This window comes from Siniperca chuatsi, linkage group LG2 (genome assembly GCF_020085105.1).
Source record: "Siniperca chuatsi isolate FFG_IHB_CAS linkage group LG2, ASM2008510v1, whole genome shotgun sequence".
NCBI classification, from domain to species: domain Eukaryota; kingdom Metazoa; phylum Chordata; class Actinopteri; order Centrarchiformes; family Sinipercidae; genus Siniperca; species Siniperca chuatsi.
This window is the reverse complement of record NC_058043.1, coordinates 23,105,618-23,127,778: the sequence shown is the minus strand read 5'-3', so window position 1 is coordinate 23,127,778 and position 22,161 is coordinate 23,105,618. Positions and strand designations below refer to the sequence as shown.

Below are 22,161 nucleotides of genomic sequence, written 5' to 3'. Positions count from 1 at the left end.
GATTATAGCGGCAAAAATATCTGCTGGGGAAAACAATTATGGTTAAACTATCTTCTTCTCAATGCAGTTTAAGAACAGTTGGTGCAAACCTAGCCGGTCATGTTTAAATTTTCATACTGCTCCCTCCCTGTGGTTCCTACAGTCTACTTACTATATCATCTTTCAGACTGCAGGTGTCCTTCTCCTCCAGGTGATCTGCCATCATAGTCTCAGGATCTTTGAGGAGAAAAACACATAATTCAATGACAAATGACAACTGTTAATTGTACTACCCATATCTAAGTTACAAAAAAGTAGATCCACACAGTAGCATATCTGCCCTCAGTGTCAAAAACTCACCTGAACTTCAGCGTTAAGATAATAGGCCCTATTTGTGTAGTTTTCATTAGATTGTCTTATTCACGTGATGAAAAGATCGTGTGATACTTCCACCACTGAGACAGACTGGTTTTAATGTACAACTGTAGGAAGCATATGTTCCCCAGTGTAATATTTATACTATTTAAACTTTCTTATTTCCAGGACAGGGTTTTGCTGAGCATGCATGCTCCATTTTTCTTCTTCACAAAGTTCGACACATTCTTGGGGCTTTGCAGTCGCCAATACTCCAACAGTAGTTGTTGAGAAAATATTGTAACTGAATCACTCTCCTTGTTCACATTTTCCAATTCATCCTGTTGTTGGAAATGGCACATCTCCGGTCATGGCTGCTTCTTTAACACCATGCCTCACGCATACACTGAGCTAAAATGGACTTTCATATGTCCTATAAGATACTACTCACTTAAATACATCACAAGTCAATTTAGAAGGTCGGGTGGAATTAAAGAGGCCAGATATTATGACTATCGATAGAATTATTTAGTCTACTAGTGCGGTTTGCTTCATAGGTCAGTTGGTCCTTCCACTAAAGTTGTCATCTTTAGCATGACTTAATAATAGTCTTACAACGATTCCTATCTGTGAAGCCAAAAAGTCTATTTTTAACTCCAAACACAGCTTTAAACTCTACACACAGTGGAGGGTTTGAAGATCCAAACATACCATCCATAACAGATACATCACTGGTCGGCTGTTTTTTCACTGGTGCTTTATTGCATTCGGGTTCTCCTCTCTCCTCCTGGCTGTCTGTTGTCTGGCCCATAATGCCAGTGGAGGCCAGCTTCTCCTCATCAGTGGCGTGATGAACTCGCTGAGTGATCTCTGGTGTCTGAACCACCACCTCATCCTCCCCCTGGAGACAAGGGAGGAAGATAGGATCCACATTAAAATATATTGTTTACATAAAAACACAAATCCTTCAGTTAGCATCTTTAATAAAAACTTTTCCTAGTGCATAGGAAAGTGTATATGTACCGTTGTGGATTAAAACATTTCATTAACAAATGTGGATACAGTACATTACTTCAGACATGGAAGTATCATTCATCACAATCCCAGAGATCCAACGCCAGTACAACAAGTTATCTTAGAGACTCTGGTATATTATATAATATCTTGAGGATGGAAGAGGTGATAATGTTGAGGGCACATCGGAGCAGCAGACTAATATTTGACTGCAGAGTGATAAGTCACCAGATCTGTCACCATGCCAAGCCAGCACTGCAGAGCTGGAGACACTGCTGATGCTCCTGTCAGCTTGTGTCACATTGTATGTGTGTGTGTGTGTGTGTGTGTGTGTGCTTGTGTGCATGCGTGTGAAGAGGTGGGGCTGAGAGGTTAGACAGCTGCTGAACAATGAACAAATTGCAGTGTCACTGCAGTAAGGTGAAACATTTCAGCTGACAGAACACTCACACAGAAAAACACACTTTACCTGATTGCACACGTCAAGCACCAAGGACTGGCTCTCATCATAATTCTGAACTTTACAGGAATTCCTACAAAACAAGCACATGACGACAATACAAGTGTCAGATTATATAGATCCAAAAGTAGTGATCCTTAAACATTTTAATTCCTCTTCCTCCTGTTTCTACAGCCATAGAGCTGCAAGCATTTCTATGCCTTTTGAGCCGATTGCATATCCCCATATTAAATGAGGTACAGCTACATACATAGCTAGTATAACCCTACTAGTGCTGCCCAACTTCTGGAGGGATCACAAGATGGGACAAAGTCATTTGCTGATGTATCAGGGGATGGTCTTGTGAGTTGAGGTGGAACCGAGGAAGACATTTATTTTCCTCACATGCTCCTTCAACAGTCAGTTCTGACACAGCGCATGCCACGATGAGAGTAAAATGGGACGCCAGCATGCACGAAAGAAAGAGAGCGTCGATAGTGAGAGTACTTACAACAGAAAACAGAGAAACTTGACTTGTTCAGATGTCCTGGGGCTAATAGAAGTGGACCAAAGCAGAGGTTGGGGGTTGTGTAACACACAAGGGGAGGAAGGATGAAGGATGGAGGGGATATTGATTAAGGGAACGAAGAACAGACCAGGGGGAAGAGAGGTGTTCAGCTCAGCATGTTAGATACTCAGCAGATAGTTTAAAGTTTGAGCATAAATACAAGATGCCGACAGACCTGGAAAAGATGAAACTAGTCCAAACCACTGCAGCTATGAGCACTTTTAAGAGCCTAAATATAACCTGGGAATTGCATCCGTGGTCAGTATGCAGTATTAAGTGTTTGGCATGTGTTTGAAGCATTGTTTAGTATACATCCAACCACTAGCAGATGTAATTATTAACACATCCAGGCAAAGAAGGGGCAAGCTCAGTGGAGTAAATCTAAACCTTATATGAGAGAATATAAATTATATAAACTTAAATCTGAATTTGTAATATAGATGATAAGGTCACAACCTCAAAATTTCAAACTCCTGTGGCAATAAAGAAAGGTCATTTTCCTGTAGACTTACATGATTGTCCTCTCTTTGCTTTTCTTGGGAATCTGCCGCAGTTTCTTCTCCCCCACCGGGTTCCCTGCTTTCTGTTTGCCTCTGTCTTTGACTTGTTTCTCCGGCTGAGGGGTGCTACTGGATGAGTCCTCGGTGCTTAGGGTTTTGGAGGATTTAAAAGGGTCCACAGAGTCATCAAAATTGTCTGGATCAAAACTGTAGGAGGTCTTAGGAAGCACTGGAGAGCTGCTTATCGTGCTACTGCTACCAAACGGATTGAAGTTCGGGTCGTCCCACTGACTGGGATCGAAGTTATATGTTCCCGCTTTAGGAATAGGAACATCGTCAAGGCTCAGAGGAGCAGGAGAGTCTGAAAGTGGCAAAGCAGTTTCTGGAAGAGGATCTGAAACTGGTTCTGACGCTGGTTGAGAAACTGGTTCTGACACTGGTTGAGAAACTGGTTCTGACACTGCGGGTTCTGGTGCAGGTCTGCAGGAAGCCTCTGATCCTTTGGGCTTCTGCTTCTTAGCTGCGAGTTTGCTGATTGTCTTTTTACCACCTAATTTCCTCGGACGTGGCTTGTTGACTGTCCCCTCGTCTAGAGTGAACTCCAGCATCACAGACTTCGCCTCTGATGATGACTCCATCATTTCCACTTCTGCTGGAGCTGCTGGGCTGGCCTCACAGACAGGCAATGAGCCACCGAGTGGCTCGAGTCTTGGGGGAGAGCTTGAACCACACGGTGGGGGAGAGTTCTGGATTTTGGATCCGCCGCTCGTGAAGGGGTTAAAGCTGTCATCCAGCTGGTCAGGATCAAATTTGTAAGTGGCCTTGGGAACAGGAAGTTCTTCTTCCTCGTTTGTTTGGGCAAACTCATTAAGGGAGGCCTTTACCTTCAGGGCTGGAGGCTTAGACTTGCTGGTTTTAGTCTTTTGAATGGGCTCTGTCTGGTTCAGGCCATTGCACTGTGGTTCTGGTTCAGCAAGAGGTTTCTGCTCAGGGGGCTCTGGAGCTGGGCTGGCTGCAGGTTCACTGCTCTGGACTGAGTCTGGTTCTGGGGTTGAAGCGGGAGCAGGAGCAGGAGCGTCAGTTGGAGCTGGAGCCACATCCGGGACAGGATCTGCAACTAGGATGGGGACTGGGTCTTGGGATGGCTCAGAGGATGGCGCTGTGCATTTAACCATTTCAGGTGTTTCCTTCACTGAGGATGAAGCAGGGACAGGCACAGAGCCCAAGGCTTCTGGGAGATTCTCTGTTTGTTCTGCTTCCAGGGTCTGGATGTTTACCTCCAGTGGGCCACCCATGGGGACCACAGGCTCATCCTGACCCATGTTGTGGCTGAGCAATATATCCTGATCCCAAAGAGGAGCTGTCACTATCAGGTGCTCCTCCTTATCCAGATCTGAAGAAGAAATGAGAGACAAAACACCAGAATTAACCATAAAAACATATTCAAAATGCAAAAAATGTATCTGCACGCACACTTCTTCTGCCTATGATAATCTCTCCAATCAAATCTAAACTCAGATGTAGGTGACATATGATTGGTTACAAGCCAGCCAACCGTTCCAATTGCTGCTGTTGCCATGGTGATTACTATGAGGGCCATGACTTGAACCAAGTAGTGCATTAGAAAATAGAGAGAAAGAGAAAAAAAGAGAGCTATAATTTATTTTGTGCTGTGTGATGAGGACAACAGGGACAGCGGCTGTTGTGGTGTAATTATTGTCTCCAGGGAACCTTTTGACACATCAACATATTTCAGTGTGCCTGTCATACTCGCCATATTCATGTAATATTATGTTGCTAGGAGACAAAGCCTGCTCTGTTTCTACCTGCTTCCATCCACATTAGCATGTCGCCAGAGTCTCATTTTAAAAGTGTTCCTGCAGTCCAACATGCCCATACAAACATGTCTTCATTCATATCCACATGCATAATCATTACGCAGTCTGAGATTCCCTTTTTGTTCTCTCACTCTTGTGTTTATAAAGGCAGAACGTGTCACAGCACGGCTAAATCTCACTCTGCTGCAGTGCCTGTTTGCAATAATATGCAAAACATGTGGTCTAATTTGATTAATAAAATTACTTGTTTTGATTAATTAAATTAATTGTTTTGCATTTGTTTATCACAGGAGACATACAAAGCAACCCCAAAGTAGCCATCTGCTAATGTAATCACGTTATGGTTAGGTGCCTTTGTGGCTTTGACAAAGTCTTCAACTATCTATTAAATATTTATAAACTGTCATCATGTATAGACTGACGCTGATGTAGTAATGGAGACTTTGGATGGGCACAGACAAACACAGCCATCAGCGTGTTTACGTTAAAAGAAGTTTCTAGAGGCACTTCAAACTTCCTCATTCGCAGCTGCAGGAAGGGATGTTTGTGGTTCAAACAAAAGTCAACTCCCTCCTCGCTCCATGCTAGTTGACCTTTACGATGTACACTTTTGGAAAATGTTGTTGGAGCTGTTTTACAGGAAGGACTTAATTCTAACCAAACGGCAACTGCCTTACATCAATGCATGGTCTCCTAAAAACCTCCTTTAAAAGCCAACTACATGACAGTTTCAGCCTGATAGTAAGCTTTGTTCAGTCACTCCCCTCATTGTGACCTCTATCAGTTACCAACACAAAACGGGGCGAACCAAAGCTTTTGTTGAACCTGTTGAATTCCAGAGCAAAGGCCATTCCCACACTCTGCTATGGGCTCCTCATTTTAGTGATTCAAACGACAATGACAGCGCTTCCGCCCTCATCACACCCAAAACCCATACTCAGTGTGCATACCAGCTTACACACAAAGCATGCAGGACATGTTTCACTGCTTAGGTATTAGTAACCTTAAGTATCTGTAATAAAACATTGCAATTCTATAACACGTTTGTGTGATCCATAAGAAACTTGAATATTGGCATAACTTATTGTGGTACTCATAGTTTAAAAAGGCAGGTCAATTCCAATTTAATGCTAAAATACAGTAGGTGGATACATTCCTGAAACAGTCAGACTGCATATGTATCCAATTACTCTGGTGTGGTGAACCTGATATGCCATGCACACAGTTCAGACACACTAGTGAAATTCATAAATGCCCATATGTGCTATTTAGAATAACTATTTTAACATATAAAGATGATTTAGTTGACACATTTTAGAAAAATGTTTCTTTCATTGACTATCAAGACAAACAAATGGACACACGTGTGATGTCTGAACATTTAGAGCAACATCAAAAGACTCTTGTTTCCATGGCAACTTCAAGGAGGGACACTGTCTATAATATGTGCTGTGTGCTTGAAAAGGCATTTTTTTCTGATCTGTTTAATATTTGTAATGTTAATAAGATGTTACGTGCGTTTACGTCTTGGACAGTACGCCAACTCTGCCTTTCCTTTATCTTTCTCTCTGTGTCTGTTGTCTGGTCAGCGGTGGCCTCACCTGTTTTGTCTGCATCAGTGTTGTTGTTCTCCAGCTCTCCTGGGAAGGTCGGAGGGACGTGGACAGGAGTTGCTGCTTCAGGAGTGTCAAATTGACCCTCTGAGTCAGAGCTGTGGAAGCCAGAGAGAGACAGAGAAAGAGATTGTGAACTTTTCCAAACATTCCAAACATGAGAAAGTAGGAGGACAGAAATAACTGATATAACTCAGATAACTGAGGAGTAGTAATTGCATTATAAACACTGGAACTATGTAAACTCAAAAGCAAAAGGCTGAATCAGCACTGTGAACTGTAAAGACGACCTGCATAGGCAGAACCGCACTAACTGCATTCAAATGTGCAATATGTGCAAGTATAGGGACAAATGCAACTCTTTATTATTATTATTCCCCCCCAAATCTATTCAATCACACAGAGATATTATTTGATTCCCGATACTTTAGGATTCATGGCATCTTAATCTAAGTCAGTGTTTCGCAACCTCTTTAGCTCGTGAACCTTTAAAGTGAATCAGTGTCTACTCGTGACCCCTTATCACAGCAGGTTGGAGTTCAACAACTGATGTTCCCTTCTAATGTTGTTCTGTTTGTTCTATTTTTGTTTATTTTTAATGCTTTTTAGAGGCCTTAAAGGGTAAAACTATTCATGTTTTGCATAAAAAAGAAAAGATCCGAGAAAAGTGATCTAAAGGATGATGGTGTCAATGCTGTTGTGGATATAAATCTGAAGTGTACTGAATATAATCATATACACATTTTAATATCTCTTGTATTATGTATCATGTGCAAAGAGGACTTGGATGTGCCTTTACAAGTCTATCTATATTATACCTTACATTCTCCTTTAACGTTGTATTGTGCTTTGGCAACTATTTGATTCACGCCAGTAATGGGGAGAAAGTAAAAGATTGACAAAGAGAAAGAGAAAGAGGAAATGGGGCAGCCCTGTCTTTCCTGTCACATCTTTAGCACTTTACAATATGAGATAAGTATGATAAAATAAGATGTGAACATTGCAGCTGAATACAGTTTGCAATATATATGGACCCTTTTCAACACTGACTTGTGATTTTAACATTGTAGAGCAACAACATTCAATTCGATCTGATCACTTCAGGAGGCCACATCACAGTGTAGTAAGATATTGATGTGACTCTGGCGATACATTATCTGGACAAGTGTGGAAGTCAACACAAAAAAGTAGTTGTGAATCTCTTGTTACTTGGAACAGGGGCCAAGATTACACAGCAGATATGAGGAGTAGAGACAATAAGACATGAGCTTGTGTCATGTTTGTGTGTTAGCAATGATAGCATCACTAAACTAAACTGTACCTGACTGCAGTGCCTGAGTGTGTGTTATTTCTGTGAAGCCACAGAAATGAGGATGTACCAGTCAGGCTGACAAAAACATTCAGTTCAAACACTCTCACTCTCACAGTCTGAACTACAGCCATGCCAGAAGCGTGCATTTGACATTTCTAAATATACGAAAACATGTTGATATAGGTAAGACAACAGATATACCCCCCCCCCACTTCCTCTGCCCATTTCATCTAACCTTCAGGTTAGGAAACACACAAACAGACACATGATGAACACACACGTGAAAATGCCCCCTTCTCCAGTCCAGACAGTGTGAATCACAGTGTCAGTAGTCTCCAGCACAACACTTGCCTGCAGCCTTGAGATCTCTTCTCCTCCTCTTCCTCTCCTCTCTCTCCACCTTGCTGCCTCTCCTCGCTGGCCTCCTGCCCCTCTTCATCCTCCTCACCCTCTCCCCCTCGCACCGCCGTCCACGTCCATTTGGCCCATGACACGGGTGACAGCCAAGACATCACTCCTCCTTCCACGGGGGGTTCTTCAAACCCTCTGTCAACTCAAGGATTCACTGGACTGGTTTCCAGAGCCTGACTGAAGCTTTTCTGTGTGTTTCGTCTTCAGATTTCCACCCTGCCAGCAGCTCTCACATCTTTCCACAGAGCCTCTCTCTTCACATCAGTTCCCAGTTTCCCATGAAAGGAAGGAGACATTTCTTTTCCACTCTTCTATTTGTATATTCTCAGTCTCAAAATCACAACCAATGTAGCTGCTTTTTCTATCTTCTATCTTCTTTTATTCCAGTCACGCTCCCTCTACCTCTGCTTCTGTGGCAGAATACCACAGCTCTGATCAGCTGGGTTTCAAAATGCTGTTCTCACTCTCTCCTCTTCTAAACCCCCCCCCCCTCCACCCAAGGGCTGATCCACTGATAAAAAACACAGCGGGGGAGGCAGGAAGCTTGAAGCTCTAAAAATGAACGCACCTTCTGTACTCAACTAAATGAGTTCCCCCGTGGTTGGAGAATGGTACGTCCCTGTCAGGCCACTCTTCCACTCTGAAGCAGAAGGAGGGAGTCAGAAAACAAACACAGAGGGAGGAGGGGCTGAACTGTTGGGGCTCCACATTTTATAGCCCAGAGAGAGAGGTTAGGAATGTGGGGCTGGATCTTTAAGCCTTCTTTGCTCCCCCAGGCTGTTAACAGTTAACTGCTTCTCCCATTCAGTGGCAGGCATGCATGACGAGGGGAACCAGTTCTGTTGGATAGCCCCAGGAGATCTACCTGGCTGGATTCAATTTGTCTGGGGTAACAGTTCAGACCACTGAACTGACAGGGAACCACGGCCTTCAATGCAATCATTAATGGATGGTAAAAACCCATTGTAGCATCTAACACATACGTTGAATGCCATCAAGGAAAAGGAAGGGAAAGAAAGCATGACATTACTCAAGGTGTGTGTCTGAAATACCTCAAAGGTATAAAATAACTAATGCTACTAAAAAAAATCCAAAGCCATTCAGTGGTATCAACAGAGGACTCTCCGTGTAGACCAAGAGACCCTTGACATACAAAGGATAAAACCCTTGGAAAAAGACTCAGAAGTTACATAATCACAATCAGAAACACTGCTACAAATGATTTATTACTAACAACTCATGCTGGTGATTGTGGAATTCTAATTTTACTTCATCATAGCTCTCCATTTGATATCGTTGATCGTGCAACTTTTGTTGGGTCGCCTTGAAAAATGGGTCGGCCTCAGGTGTACAGTTTAAATCGTACTTGTCAAACAGAAGTTTTTCAGTAGTTGTTAGTTATGCCTCCTCTTCAGTGGCCACCTGGCCCCCTGTTGATCTCTATATACATGCTCCAACTAGGACTGCAAACACAACATTCATTATCATTGTAATATTGTGAATTGCTGCTCCCCCAGATCCTCAGTCAGGGCTCTTCCTAAGCCCAGAATAAAGACTAAAGGTGACAAGGCTTTTGCGGTCAGGGCCCCTCAACCTTGGAACTCCCTGCCTGAAGGGAGGCTGCAGAATCAGCAACATCTTTTAAATCACTTATTTAAAACTTATCTTTAAAAAAAAAAGCCTTTTATTAATGTCACCCATTTGTTTTACTTTAGTTCAGATAAGTTTTATCTGTTCTATCTGTTTATTTACAACTTTTCATTCAACTTATTTTATTTTATTTTTTGTTGGGATTTGTATTCTGTTTAATTCTCTGTACTTTTGGTGGCCTGATTTAATTTAATTAATTAATTATTTTATTTAAGTCTAACAATCGCCACTTTGATATGTGAGTTTTCAAAACAAAATGAAACATGTCATCAGAGCTTCAAAGTTGCCACAGCGTCTGTGCTTAAAAGACAGGTTCACATTTGATTGGTCAATGTAATCATTCCTCTTGTCCATACTGGCTGTGAAGAGATCCCCTCCCATTGCTTTTCCAATGTCAGAGATGGGGAACAAAATCGACAGTCCTCTGTGCAAAAATACATTCTGAAGTTTAACCAAAGCAAATATGAGGCTTCAGCAGTTACAGTTAATCAAATCAAGTGGGTATCTTCTGAAGTTACCACCTATTTAGGACAAAATCCACTCTTTTTGTTACCTCCCTTGAGGCTAAGCAAGGAAACACTCTCCAAGGAAATAGAAACAGGGAATTCTGCACTAAAATAACCGTAACTTTGTAAGACGCCTACTCTTTTGGCTAACTCTGACCGCTGAAGCCTCATATTCACTTCAGCTAAACTTATGAATGCATTTTTACACAAAGCGAGAACTGTCTATTAAAGCTAGACTGATAAATCAGCCAGCCAATATTGGCTGGGATATACTGTGGATTTTGTGCCCTCCATCGCTTACACTGGAATCACATTAGAGAGGGATGTCTTCATGGCCAGTATTGAGAGGTGGAATTATTACAACCACCAAAAACTCTTTCATTGTAGAAAAAAACAAGTGAATACTGCATTAAGATAGACTTTAAAAAAATGTGAATCTATCCTTTAAAGGGGACCTTTTATGCTTTTCCTTATTTTCTGTGATGTATATATAATGTTACAATGTCAGATGTTTATATTGAATGTGGCCAAAGTTTCAAATAAAGAGGTAAACATATGTAAAAGTAATCCCTGTGAGTAGGGATTGCTCTGAATGCTAGGTTTCCAGCGATTTTTCTACTTTTGCACAGAGTCCTTATACAGATGTCATGTGCTTCAGGCACAGCACACCCATGAAGTACAGGGACGCGCCCATCCACCCGCTCAGTCTAAGTTATTCAACCGCTCTGCTCATAGCGCTAAAACGAAATGTGGAGATAGGTCTGGCTATGCGAGACTACTCTGCTAAGGACCACTCTTCAAGTTTATGGAGGGTGTTCAGTATGTCTTGCAGAAAGTGCTTTTTTGGTTGTGAAGGAAAGTTAGTTTGTTTCTTAATGGACAGCTAGCTTTACTTGTTGCTAAAGTAACCACTAACTACTGCTAAATGTAGCTGCCGTTGCTAGTGGTGTAAACACCAACACTCACTTGGTGCTCTGAGCTCCCAGTCCGGGCCGTCAGCTAAGCTAAAAGGACCACTAGCTACACGGCTAACTTAGCTAACGGTACAGTTAGCAGCAGTTAGTTAGAGGTTACTTTAAAACTTTCTGTCCATCAGGAAACTCCATAAATCACAGAGTTGAAGCAGAGCAGCCGAAGAACATCAGAAGGAAAACCAGAAAACATTTTCTCCATAAAATATGATCCAGTTTCACCAAAAACAGTGAATAAAGTTATAAAAGTAGTGTGTTTTTGTACAGTTATCAGTGAGGCCCAGCCCCCAGAAACACTCTGCTCTGACGGATCTATTGTTTTTCCAACCTAATTCTTGTCTTATTTGTGGTCTGATAAACAGAAAATTCGTCCAAATCATACTTTCCAAACTAAGTTACTGTAGTTGAAAGGTTTGACTTATGGGTATAAAATTAACAGGATCTTCCACATTGTGCGGCCCCATAGGAGCAAGCACACTAGAGACTTTCGCCGCCAAGCTGGCTAACTTCCGGTTTAGCCCTCCGCTAACTTGAATGGGGATAAAATGATTTAATCGTGCAGTTCTTCTAGACTTTCCAAATGTTATCGGACTGAATGGATCAAAGTCTGATAGTGAAACGAGTCATTTTGTGGGGGTTGTGACTCTCAAAAAAATGTGTCCACCGTTTTACTTCTTTCACAATGTAAGTCTATAGGGAAAAGTATTTTGGGGCTAGTGTGCATCACGGGATGGAACCATAAATTGTAATTACACGGTTGGCCAGTATGTCAAATTGGCTTCAAAGCCCAGTGCACTTCCTGGGGGCTTGGTGCTGCCCCTCTGCAGGCTTCCGGAAATATGTCCAATTAGAAGAAATTGGGCTTTTAGGGAGGGGGGCCTTAAAGAGACAGAAGCTAAAACAGAAAACAGAATAAACTGAGGGGCTGCATAAAGGGCCAGTATAAGATAAATAAGGATTTTTTGCATGAACTGTGAATCATCCAAAGCCACTCTAGTGGAGTCCCAGAATAAAAATATAGAGCTGGAAAAGAGGCATAATAGGCCCACTTTAATTTGCACATGAGCCAGTAAAACAAACTCTAAATGTACTGAGTATGGTTAGGAGAACAGTCTCATAAATGATGACACAGACAAACCCTATCGAAATATAGTACACTGGGGATCGACAAATCTCTTGCAGCAGTGTTTGCAATGGCAATTTAGTTACTTTAAAAACAGCGCTTTTTCAAGAACACCTGTATGGTGTATGTAATGTTTTTTTGTTTCGTGAGCCTTATAACATGCTAATGCATCCTGTGCGTATTGTTTTCTAATACTGTACTGAAACTCCTCTAGGGCTGAAACTCCTCCCGAATTCCAATGGAGGAGCAGAGACACACATGCCTCAGTCAGGCTCAGAGTTTCCACATTGGACCAGAAAGGGTGGAGTTTGTTCTCTGCCCACTTATTTACTGTCTGGGTCTGGTGGAGTTTGAGGCTTGAGGCTGGGATGCTTGGATTGATCATGTGCAAGTAGTAGTTAGTAAGTAGTTCAAAGAGATTATCACTGGAGCGCGAGGATCAATCAACTCGGAGGTTAGGATCTCTTTCTTGTCTGTCTCGCAAAAGCACCAGGCTTTCCTGTTTTTGTCATTGAGCAACAGTGGAGATCCTCAGTAGCTCATGCTTATTAGAATAAAACATTATTATCTTTCCACACATTATGAGCAGCAATCCTCGTCAACAATCCTAGATCAATACTTAAGTCATATTTGATTAATAGACACATGAGAAACCTTAAAGGGAGGTTGTGATAGTGGAGTGTTTTCTGCATCTGTGGAGGATATTTTTCACAATAAATTGATGTTTATAAGTGGAAAGAGCATTAAACTCTTTGTTTCCATGGATTTACTATTTATTCTAAATGGCTCCCTGCACCAGGGATGAGGGGCCAGTGAAGACTCGTGGTAACCAGGGATAAGTAGGTTACATAAGACAGGGTTCCTGTTACCATCCCTAACATAATATCAAAACTACTTGTTGCCAGTTTTTTTTAGAAACACACTAAAGTCCTGAACTGGACACCACCATCTTTTCCAATCCTTTAAAAACAAACCAGTCATACTCACAGATGACAGCTTTATGCCTGCTTTTCTAGTCTAAAAATGGCATCAATAAACATCAGTAGGTAGCATGAGGGAGCTGTGTGTGTCTCCAGATAAAAGACCACCCCATTCTACCACCACCACCACCACAGCCGCCAGAGCTCCTGCCAAGGAGTCTGATGCTCCACCAAAATCCAAACACAACTCAAAAAGAGCTCAGATTTCAAACAAAGTGGGAGGAACCCAAAAGGCATTTTGAGAAAACAGAAAGTCACTTAAACTAGAAGGAAAACAACTCTGGCCTTCCAAATCTGTTGTGAAGTTTTTCTCAGTTGTCACAGCAACTCATATTCTGCCTGTATCGGTACAAATGTGACTAATAACACATTTATGTTTAGTCTCCATGTCGGGCTTAGCATCCAGTAACAATATTGGTAACTTCACAGCTCAAGTGTCTGAAAGAATGCAGAGATAAAATATGCACATGATAAATTTTACACTGTGTCTACAGTATAATTCTTTAAATACACTAGAGAGACTGTGTTTCATTTCTAGAGGACAATAGTGGAGCCACATCATTATATAATAGCCCTTCCTCCGGAGCCTGAAATAAGACACACAGAGAGGAAGGAAATGAATCAAAACGTGGCCAGAAGAATAGTTATGTGTGTGTTTGAGAAACAGAGGAGGGAGAAGAAGGACAAATGGAGCACGGGCCATTGACAAAGATGTGTTCAACAATTAGCCTACGTTAGCATACAGCAGTCCTGACTTTTGCCTTATAACAACTGTGAGGGAAACTAAGATGTCATCCCTCAAACAGCAACAAGGACAGCTGTAAGTGACTGGCTACTGGCACAAAACGTTTCACTTTGACTTTGGAAGTTATGACCACATCCTGCCACAGATGAGTACCTTCTCAGGTCAAAAAAGTACGCATACATCACATAATTTCCCTATTTCACTCTGAGCTGTCAAATAGCAGAATCTGTGTGTTGCAGTGACATCTAGTGGTGAAATGACACCAGGACAGTATACCTTAATAAGAAATAACCATTGCGGAAGTTCATACACAAACATAAAATCAGCACGTAACATCTATTATGTGACACACACCTGCATACAGTACAAACTCACCATTATGACATGTACAGTTTACGAGTTAAATAATGCATTAAAGTTTGCAGCAGACCATTCATTTGCACATATAACTGAGCATACACTCAAAAAACTCACTACTGCACACTGATTAACTGTACATAAGTTCTTTATGATGACATGTACAGTCTACGAGGTATTATAAGTTATAAGATGTATTAAAGCCTTTGGAGCCCAACTCACTTCCACTGTATTTAGGCTATAGCTCAGTTATTACATATAGCACAAACTCCATTCAAATTTCAAAATGCTCAGTATTGCACATAAGTCCACCATAAACAAGCAATTGGGCTCACTTCCTAACCTCCTAATGGGCCAGGGTCTTTTTTCTAAGCTGGAACACTACCTGGTCCCAGATTTGCAGTGTGTTAATCTAATTAAACTCATTAATTTAAGAATATGCAACATGCAAGCATAAAACGGAATAAACAAAAATATGTTTGATTAGAATGCTGCACTAAAATCAAGCTAATCGGCATGTCAGTGTACATCACAGGCATTTCAGGCATTATAAGGCTTTTCTAATCTCATCCGTTTTCCAGTGTCAGCTGGAGGAAGATCAGTGCACTCGACAGAGGAGGACATGGAGAATTGTGAAAAGTGAGAGCAGATGGGGCACTATGTGCTGTCTTTATGCTGACACTTACCGGGCTCCGTAGTAAAAAAAATGTTGCCGTCAAGAACATAAATCACACATTGTGAAAGGGAAGGGATGTTAAGTTAAGGTAATTTGAAGAAATGTAAAGCTACAAGATCAAAACTAAATGTATTAGATATAGTCGTTTTTACTGGTAAACTGTGAAAATAGTTCGTCGATGGGTGGCAGTAAAGTTCTTCGAGACGTGTCAGATCAGTGTCAGATTTACTGAAGTCCGCCAGAAGTCCGCCAAACCTGAAGAAGACGTACATCCGTTGTGACGTAATTAGCTAGTAGTAAATGGCGGTTGCGAACAGGGTGGACAGTAAATATTACCACGGTTATAACTGTAACTGTCTAATTATCATCAAAACATGTACTCGACTGTATCGGAAATACAGGGTAGTTATAAAATGTCTATTTTCAACTTTCAGGTCTGTTCATGCGCCGTGCTGACAGGAAATTCACTGCCAAAGAGACGAAAACGAAACAAACGGTAAGCAGAGCATATTACAGACAGAGTTAAGCTAACGCTAAGTTATAACGTTAGGTTAGTTCAGTTGGGGTCAGCGGTTAGTTAACATGTGTGTGCTTATTTAACAGTAGTGCTGTGTTGAACAGTTTATAGTTACTTCAGTATTTCTGTGCTATCTACTAGGTCTATTGAAAGCAATTAGCTAGTATAACATTACCGCCAGAATCATATGTTAACCTAGATGAGCTAGCTGTGGCTGATATTCTGAAGCTGCCTTCCTATATAAGTACAAAGTTGAATGTTAACGTCTTCAGTTGAACTAATGGAGAACGACGATGGAGAAACGGACACGGACTCTGAAAAGGCTGAGCTCCGTCTGAGAGTAGAGTCGTTGAAGCAGGAGCTCAACGAGTGCAGAGCCGAGCTGACCAAGTTACAGAAACAACTGAACCAGTCCGAAAGACTGCAGAGGAGCACAGAGAGCTACAACGAAGACCTGAGGAAACAGGTCAGTGCATGCTAACACTATGACCTCAGTGCAAACCTCCTTATGCAGTACACATTGTATAACAGTTCACCAGTTCAGTTTGTTCAGAGCTGGTCACCACAGTGTGGTTGTTAAGCTAAGACAATATCTATCTTCTCTTTCTGTCAACACATACAGGTAGGTATTTATACTGTAAAGTCCTGCTTTGGTGTTACTCTGAATGTGTCTGTCAAAACTGTATTTTTCCAATTTGTCTCATTTCAAAGATAAATATTGAATAATTAAAAATGCTATGAGGTATAGCTTCATTCACCCAAAAGGCAATTTTTGTTCCCAAGATGCATGATATACAATCACACTAATTCACTCTTTATTATTCATGTAAAATATATTGTGTCATGACACTGCTGTCAAATATTGCAGGGTTTCCCCCAAGAAATTGATTAGCATAGGTGGTATGCCATCCAGATCCAAACATATCTCATCTTGTGATCACGTTAGTTAGTAGATGACAGCCTAATAACCTATAGTCACACTCATAAAATCTGTCGCATTTGTGAAATATAATCACTCTGCTCTGTTAATGTTATATTTCATAAAAGTTCATTAACTTTTCATGATTTAAGTGGAGTGGTGGTCTTTATTTTAGTCAAGGTGGTCCACATCTGCTATAAAACACTGCGAAAAACCCTGAATTAAATAATCTGAATTTGTGAATCATTAAAAATCCTATCTTCATGTTATTACAGTGTTTCAAGAATGTCTCCCAGTTGAATTTATGTGAAATGTATTGTTTCAGGTTGACCTGCTGAGCGCAGAGATTCATGAACGGAAGAAGAAAGGTAAAGACAGAGTCGACAGTGAAACTCAGACAGAAGAATATGTATGGACAGAAACTGGTAGGTTAATTTCGTATGTATGCACATTAATTAAATTAGATGATCATTTCAGTTAGTCAGAAAGTGAGTAAACTGTTGCACACATTTTTCAATATTCTTTTCCCAGATTATTACAACTACTACTATGGAAGCTACAATCAGAACCCAGAGGCTTCACACACTCAGGAAGACCTGAACACAGTAGCAGCAGTGGATGCAGCTGATGTCAGCGAGGCAGCAGAGGTTTCAACCCCGAATCAAGCAGCAGTTGCTGATGTTTCAGGTCAACCTGACAACAGTGTTACAGCCACAACAGAGGTTTGTTTCATTAAAAAGTTACTTGAAGCAGATGTAATTGCAAATATTTAGGTGTTTTTACATTATGAATCAATGAAAAAAAGTTGGAATTTGATGGTTCAATTAATTGATTAATTGACTAATATTATCAACACTAACATAAATTGGAGTTTACATTATGACCAATAAATTGTCTCTTTCAGGGGGGTGATGGAGGATCCATAGCTGATATACTGAGGGCCACTGCTGAAGAGGCTATGACACAGACTGGGTTTATCTTTGATGAGACTACTGGGATGTACTATGACCACAGCACGGGCTTCTATTACGACTCGGTTCGTCAAACAGCCTTTTCAGTAAAATTAGGCTGTCTGTAGCAGAATTAATTTAGTAGCGATTTAGTTGGGGGGATTTGGATATATAGATTTTGTACCAGTCCTCTGATCTTATACATGTTTTTCTCTTCCTCAGGCCAGTCAGTTGTACTATGATGCCAACACAGGCATTTACTACTACTATGATGCAGAGAGTGGACGATACCAGTTTCATTCCAGGATTGAGGTGCCCGCTGCACAAACTTCTGCAGAGCCTTGCAAAGACAAGAGCAGTGGTGAAAAGAAGGGCAGAAAGCTTAAGAAAGGGTCCAAGAAAACCTCCCTCCAAGATGATAAGGTATGTAACACCTGGATCTTTTATTGATGCATGACATAGATACATTTTATACTTGGTGGTTGACAGCTGGCTTTTGACTTTGTGGTTCCCCTTAAAAACCGTGATGTTTCAAATCCTCCTGACTTTATTGGTCTCAGTCCTCAAATGCTTTCTTTTTGTTCTTTTTGTATAAATTTGAGGCTAGTTGACTAAAATATTATCCTCTGACCTAGGTGCAAGAGGTGACTAACTCATTGGCTAAAATGAAGATTTCTTCTTACTGGAACACTGCTTCCCACAAAGGTAGCCCTTTAATCCCAACACGAAAAGCAATTCAATAGAATAGTTCAAGATACTTAACCTGGGCCTTAATTCAATAGTTTTGCCATCACAATAGGAGGAATAAATAGTCATAAATCACTCGTAAAGTTCCAATGAAGGTGGCAGCTGTTCTGTTATTCACACAAGCAACACCTTAAAATACTTGAATTTTTGTGTCTATAACAAGCTCTAAAGTGATTAAATTTTAACACAATAATGTGATGGCCAAACTAGGAAAGTTAAGTCCAAGTGGAAGATAGTTGGAATTTGAATCATAAAGCATTCAGTCATTTCATATTGTGGGATATCAAACAGTTGTTTGTAACTGTTTTTCAAATGATCATTAGTTACTCTGTACAGTGCCACGAACCACAAATGACTCAAGGATTTGGTCACTTGTGCTTATAAATCTGGGTGCAAAGTAATATTTAGATCATTGAAGATTTCCCTGTTAATCCTGTAGTTTGGTGGAGGTCTACAGTGAATTGCCTTTGAAGACTGAAACCATGTACAAAAACAGTACATGGCATGGGACATGGGATCTACAAAGCCAGCTTGCCCGCTGTCAGGGAACATCACTGGAGATGGTAATCTCACTGTTGACTGTCTGATGGCAGGAACTCATATGTGATGAGGTAAAGTTGGAAGAAGAAGAAACTGACTGGGTCGAACAGCAAACAACTAAGAGGACCACAGAGTCACGAAAACTGAGGCGACGGTCTCGCAGTCCAGATGTGGCACCACATAGAAAAGACTCTTCTAAACACAGAGAGGAGAGTGACAAATCTTCATTAAAGAGGAAGAAGCAGAAAAACGGTTCAAACTATGATGATAAGTGTAGATCAAAGAAGAAAAAGAAGAAATCTAAGTCAAAAAAGCAGAAGAAGAAAAAGAGCTCGCCTCGAAGCGATGACTTGGAGGGGGACAGCGAACCGGAAGAGGGTGAGATCACAGAGTCGGAGAGAGAGGAGTGGGAGTCCACTCCCTCGTTCTCATCATCTTCTAGCTCCCCCTCCAAGGAAAGCCCAGAGTCAGAAATGGAGACTCAGGAAGGTGAGAGGAAAAACGAGCCGAATTCAGGGCTTATTCAGGGCACACATCTTCACAATTAGTTCCTGGGTAAAGTTGTTTAATCTGGTAGTAACTTGAAGCTAGTTAGATCATCACTTGTGATTTGTTGCTTTCTGAGGCTGTCATGTTCTGGTGACAGTGCAATGGATTTATTATTTTTTTGCAGTCAAAAACATTTGGCCGCCCTGTGTAAGAGTGACAGTGGTCAGATCTCCAGTGTTGCAGGTGGGCACTCTGTTCATCATCACAGCCGACTCTCCAGCCACCATTGGCAGGTTTGTGCTATTTTCTCTCTTACGGTTACATTTCAGTAAAAGGTTTGAAACTTTCATACCAAGCAAAAGTGAGTGTGTGTTGTTTTAGAATGGACTGCCACAGTGGGAAACGTTAAAGAAAACTCCTTGAAGACAACCTGCTGTCTTTCTGTTGCAGAGAGAAAGATATGGACCATGCAGTCCGAATACCAGAAATGGGAGTCAGCAAGGTACCCCTCTCCACTTTTATTTTTCTCCAGGGATCGACATAATTCAGTTACGTATTGCAGGGTTTTGTGATGTTTCTAACTGAACTGCGTTTGGTTTAAGTTCCACGCAGAGGTGTACTTTGACCAGGAGCAGCAGAGCTACATGCTGGTGGACCAGGGAAGCCAGAATGGAACAGTCATCAATGGCAACAGGATCTTACAGGTCACCATTTTGTTTCGGTTTGTTGCCTCTAAATAAAACAGTAAAACTTCAACTCGGCAATGACTTATCAATGAATCTTTCTTCTGCAGCCCAAAACCAAGTGTGAGCCACATGCACTGATGCACGGTGATGAGGTGAAGATGGGAGAGACTGTGCTGTCCTTCCATATCCACTCGGGGACTGATACCTGTGACGGCTGTGAGCCCGGTCAGGTGATTGCTCACCTCAGCAAGCACAGGAGAGAGGAGAAGACAGGTAAGCCACCTCAAGAGAAAACGCAGCCACAGATTCATGAAACAGCAGTGATATACTGAGCCTAAACTTGTTAAAGCATGTTTGAAAAGCCTGATATGCTTTTTAATTAAAAAAAAACAACTATTCTCAAACAAAGGCTCTCTGTGAGATTGCACTCTGTAGTTGTGGTTGTTGACCTCATCACGTTGGAAGACATGAGAAGAAAATTAGTGTAGAGTGGAAGACTTAGCTTTACTCTGTATTTTCCCAAAGGCCCTGCTCTCACCAAAGAGGATAAAGAAGCATTGAGACAAAAGGAGCTGAAGCAGATGAAGGCCAAATATGGCCTGCAGGTGAGTGTTATCAGGACTAGCAGCAGCCTGTTTACGTTTTAAACCGTCTTCTTCTCTTTATGCAGCCAATCTTCTCTGTGCTTTTCTGTAAACAGAGCAGTGAGTATGAGGAGGCCAAAGCCCTGAGGAACCCCAAATACACGGACCGAGCAGAGTCGCGACGACAGATGGTGGGCAGCGAGGGTGTTTTCCAACGAGACGATGCACCCGCTTCTGTTCATAAGTAAGTATATTGTCATTGACTGTGATTACTGCCGAAGGAAAATAATGGATGACGTGACGTGATAATCGCGTATTATGTCTTACTTGTCTTCTTAAAGGGAGATTAGTGAAGTCAATAAAGGACGGAAAATGCTGGAAAAGATGGGCTGGAAGAAAGGAGAGGGACTGGGTAAAGAGGGAGCTGGAATGAAAGACCCGGTAAGATAATCTGGTGATGTCCTGTTGGCAGATTCTGTTTTGACTGAAATGTATTGTGAAGCAACAAAATGATTTGATTTCTTTCTCATTCCTTTCTCCACAGATTGAACTGAAAATTAGAAAGTCACAGAGTGGTTTGGGGGCTGGTGTCGTCATGTCTCTAGACAATGTTTCTGTGACCAAATCAAAGTCCCAGAAGAACTGGGAGAAAGCGCGTGCGAGATTTGCTGATTCGTGCCAGCCTGACACGCTGTCACCTAAAACACAGAACAGGTCACCCAAAGCCTGGGTCAAAGCAGAAGAGACTGAGATGACAAACACACAAGCGGGTTTTGATACAGACGGCCAAAGTTAGGAATCAATGAGAGTGTATTTAAAAGCTGGGAGGTTTGATGCGTATGAGAAAACGGAGTCTCTCTACTTTCTGAGGAAGTGTGATCTGGTGTCTGTAAATTACAGTAAGCATAGAAAATAGTGTTATTTAACTCTGTCTCAGCATGAGGAAACCACAGCAACTAATTGATTCTGAGCTGAGTTTTCTCTTGATACAACTGTTGGACCACAATTATGTCACAGTGACCACTGCCTATCAACCTGCTGTCCAGTGCTGTGCATTAACAGAATTTGTAAAAGTCACTAGCTGTGGTTGTAGAATGTGTTCCCCCCTCTCCTCCATAAGTGAACAGTATGGTATGTTTACAGTCCAAACAACTCTTGAAGAAGAGCAGCTTTTGTTTCACGGTCAAATGTGTCTGTAGTCCAACCTACAGAGGGCAGAGCTGCCAGTGTGTCTCCCAGAACAAAGAGGACATGAATCGCCTCAAGCAAATATTGACACAGTGAAGCTATATTTCTCACAATGAGATCATGACAACTGTGGATCTGTTTAGACAGCCCGTAACTGATCATGTTAAACCAGTCAACTGTTTGGTGTAACACTGCCCCCCCCCTTTAAAGTTGCACATTAAATTTTGAACATGCTCAACCTTTTGGTTCTATTTGATTCATTGCCTTTTACGTGAAATCAGATCTATTTTATTGTCAATGGTGTGTTTTCTCAAAAGCACACAGACACACGCATACTTGTGTAAGGCAAACATATTTAACAGTCTGTCTGTATGCAGTCTTATCTGTGGGTTCATTTTGAGGGTGTGTGAATATTTGCATGTGTGTGCAAGTGTACGCTTGAACAGAGGCCACTCGCACCAAATGGAAAAAGTATAGTAAAATATACCAGTATATGTTTATTATA

At 41.5% G+C, this 22,161-nt stretch overlaps 2 protein-coding genes across 9 annotated transcripts in view; one reads left to right on the top strand and one right to left on the bottom strand.

Annotated features, from left to right (window-relative positions):
• tacc1 (transforming, acidic coiled-coil containing protein 1) overlaps nt 1–22,161 on the bottom strand; it is a 33,534-nt gene that overhangs the window by 5,738 nt on the left and 5,635 nt on the right. For 2 of the 4 annotated variants that reach the window (XM_044181174.1, XM_044181166.1), the window contains exons 2-6: nt 6,294–6,403; nt 2,867–4,247; nt 1,817–1,880; nt 1,045–1,234; nt 152–216 (exon numbers count right to left, since the gene is read on the bottom strand). In XM_044181174.1, the coding sequence (XP_044037109.1) occupies nt 152–216; nt 1,045–1,234; nt 1,817–1,880; nt 2,867–4,176 (1,629 nt within the window). In that variant the 5' untranslated portion in view covers nt 4,177–4,247; nt 6,294–6,403. Of the gene's footprint in view, nt 1–151; nt 217–1,044; nt 1,235–1,816; nt 1,881–2,866; nt 4,248–6,293; nt 6,404–7,968; nt 8,525–15,046; nt 15,062–22,161 lie in introns of those variants that run through there. The other 2 variants (XM_044181184.1, XM_044181158.1) reach the window with 2 other exon arrangements.
• Nucleotides 15,243–21,894, top strand: aggf1 (angiogenic factor with G patch and FHA domains 1). Of its 5 annotated transcripts, none has more exons than XM_044181233.1 (16): nt 15,243–15,385; nt 15,471–15,532; nt 15,826–16,019; nt 16,798–16,897; nt 17,004–17,194; nt 17,377–17,508; nt 17,645–17,845; nt 18,058–18,127; nt 19,383–19,491; nt 19,649–19,700; nt 19,801–19,902; nt 19,992–20,157; nt 20,410–20,489; nt 20,585–20,712; nt 20,810–20,909; nt 21,013–21,894. In XM_044181233.1, exons 3-16 carry the CDS (start codon nt 15,834–15,836, stop codon nt 21,262–21,264), a joined length of 1,869 nt encoding a protein of 622 aa, XP_044037168.1. In that variant the 5' UTR covers nt 15,243–15,385; nt 15,471–15,532; nt 15,826–15,833; the 3' UTR covers nt 21,265–21,894. The 5 variants fall into 5 exon arrangements, with proteins under 5 accessions (XP_044037168.1, XP_044037133.1, XP_044037150.1 ...); XM_044181198.1 differs by lacking the exon at nt 18,058–18,127 and adding an exon at nt 18,763–19,198 and having other exon boundaries at nt 15,245–15,385; XM_044181215.1 differs by lacking the exon at nt 18,058–18,127 and adding an exon at nt 18,763–19,198 and having other exon boundaries at nt 15,319–15,376.

Coding starts and splice junctions, on each gene's coding strand:
- aggf1 (XM_044181198.1), top strand. CDS start 15,834: ATGGAGAACGACGATGGAGAAACGGACACGGACTCTGAAAAGGCTGAG. Junction 16,898..17,003: donor ATATGTATGGACAGAAACTG/GTAGGTTAATTT, acceptor TTCTTTTCCCAG/ATTATTACAACTACTACTAT. Junction 19,199..19,382: donor AGAAATGGAGACTCAGGAAG/GTGAGAGGAAAA, acceptor ATTTTTTTGCAG/TCAAAAACATTTGGCCGCCC.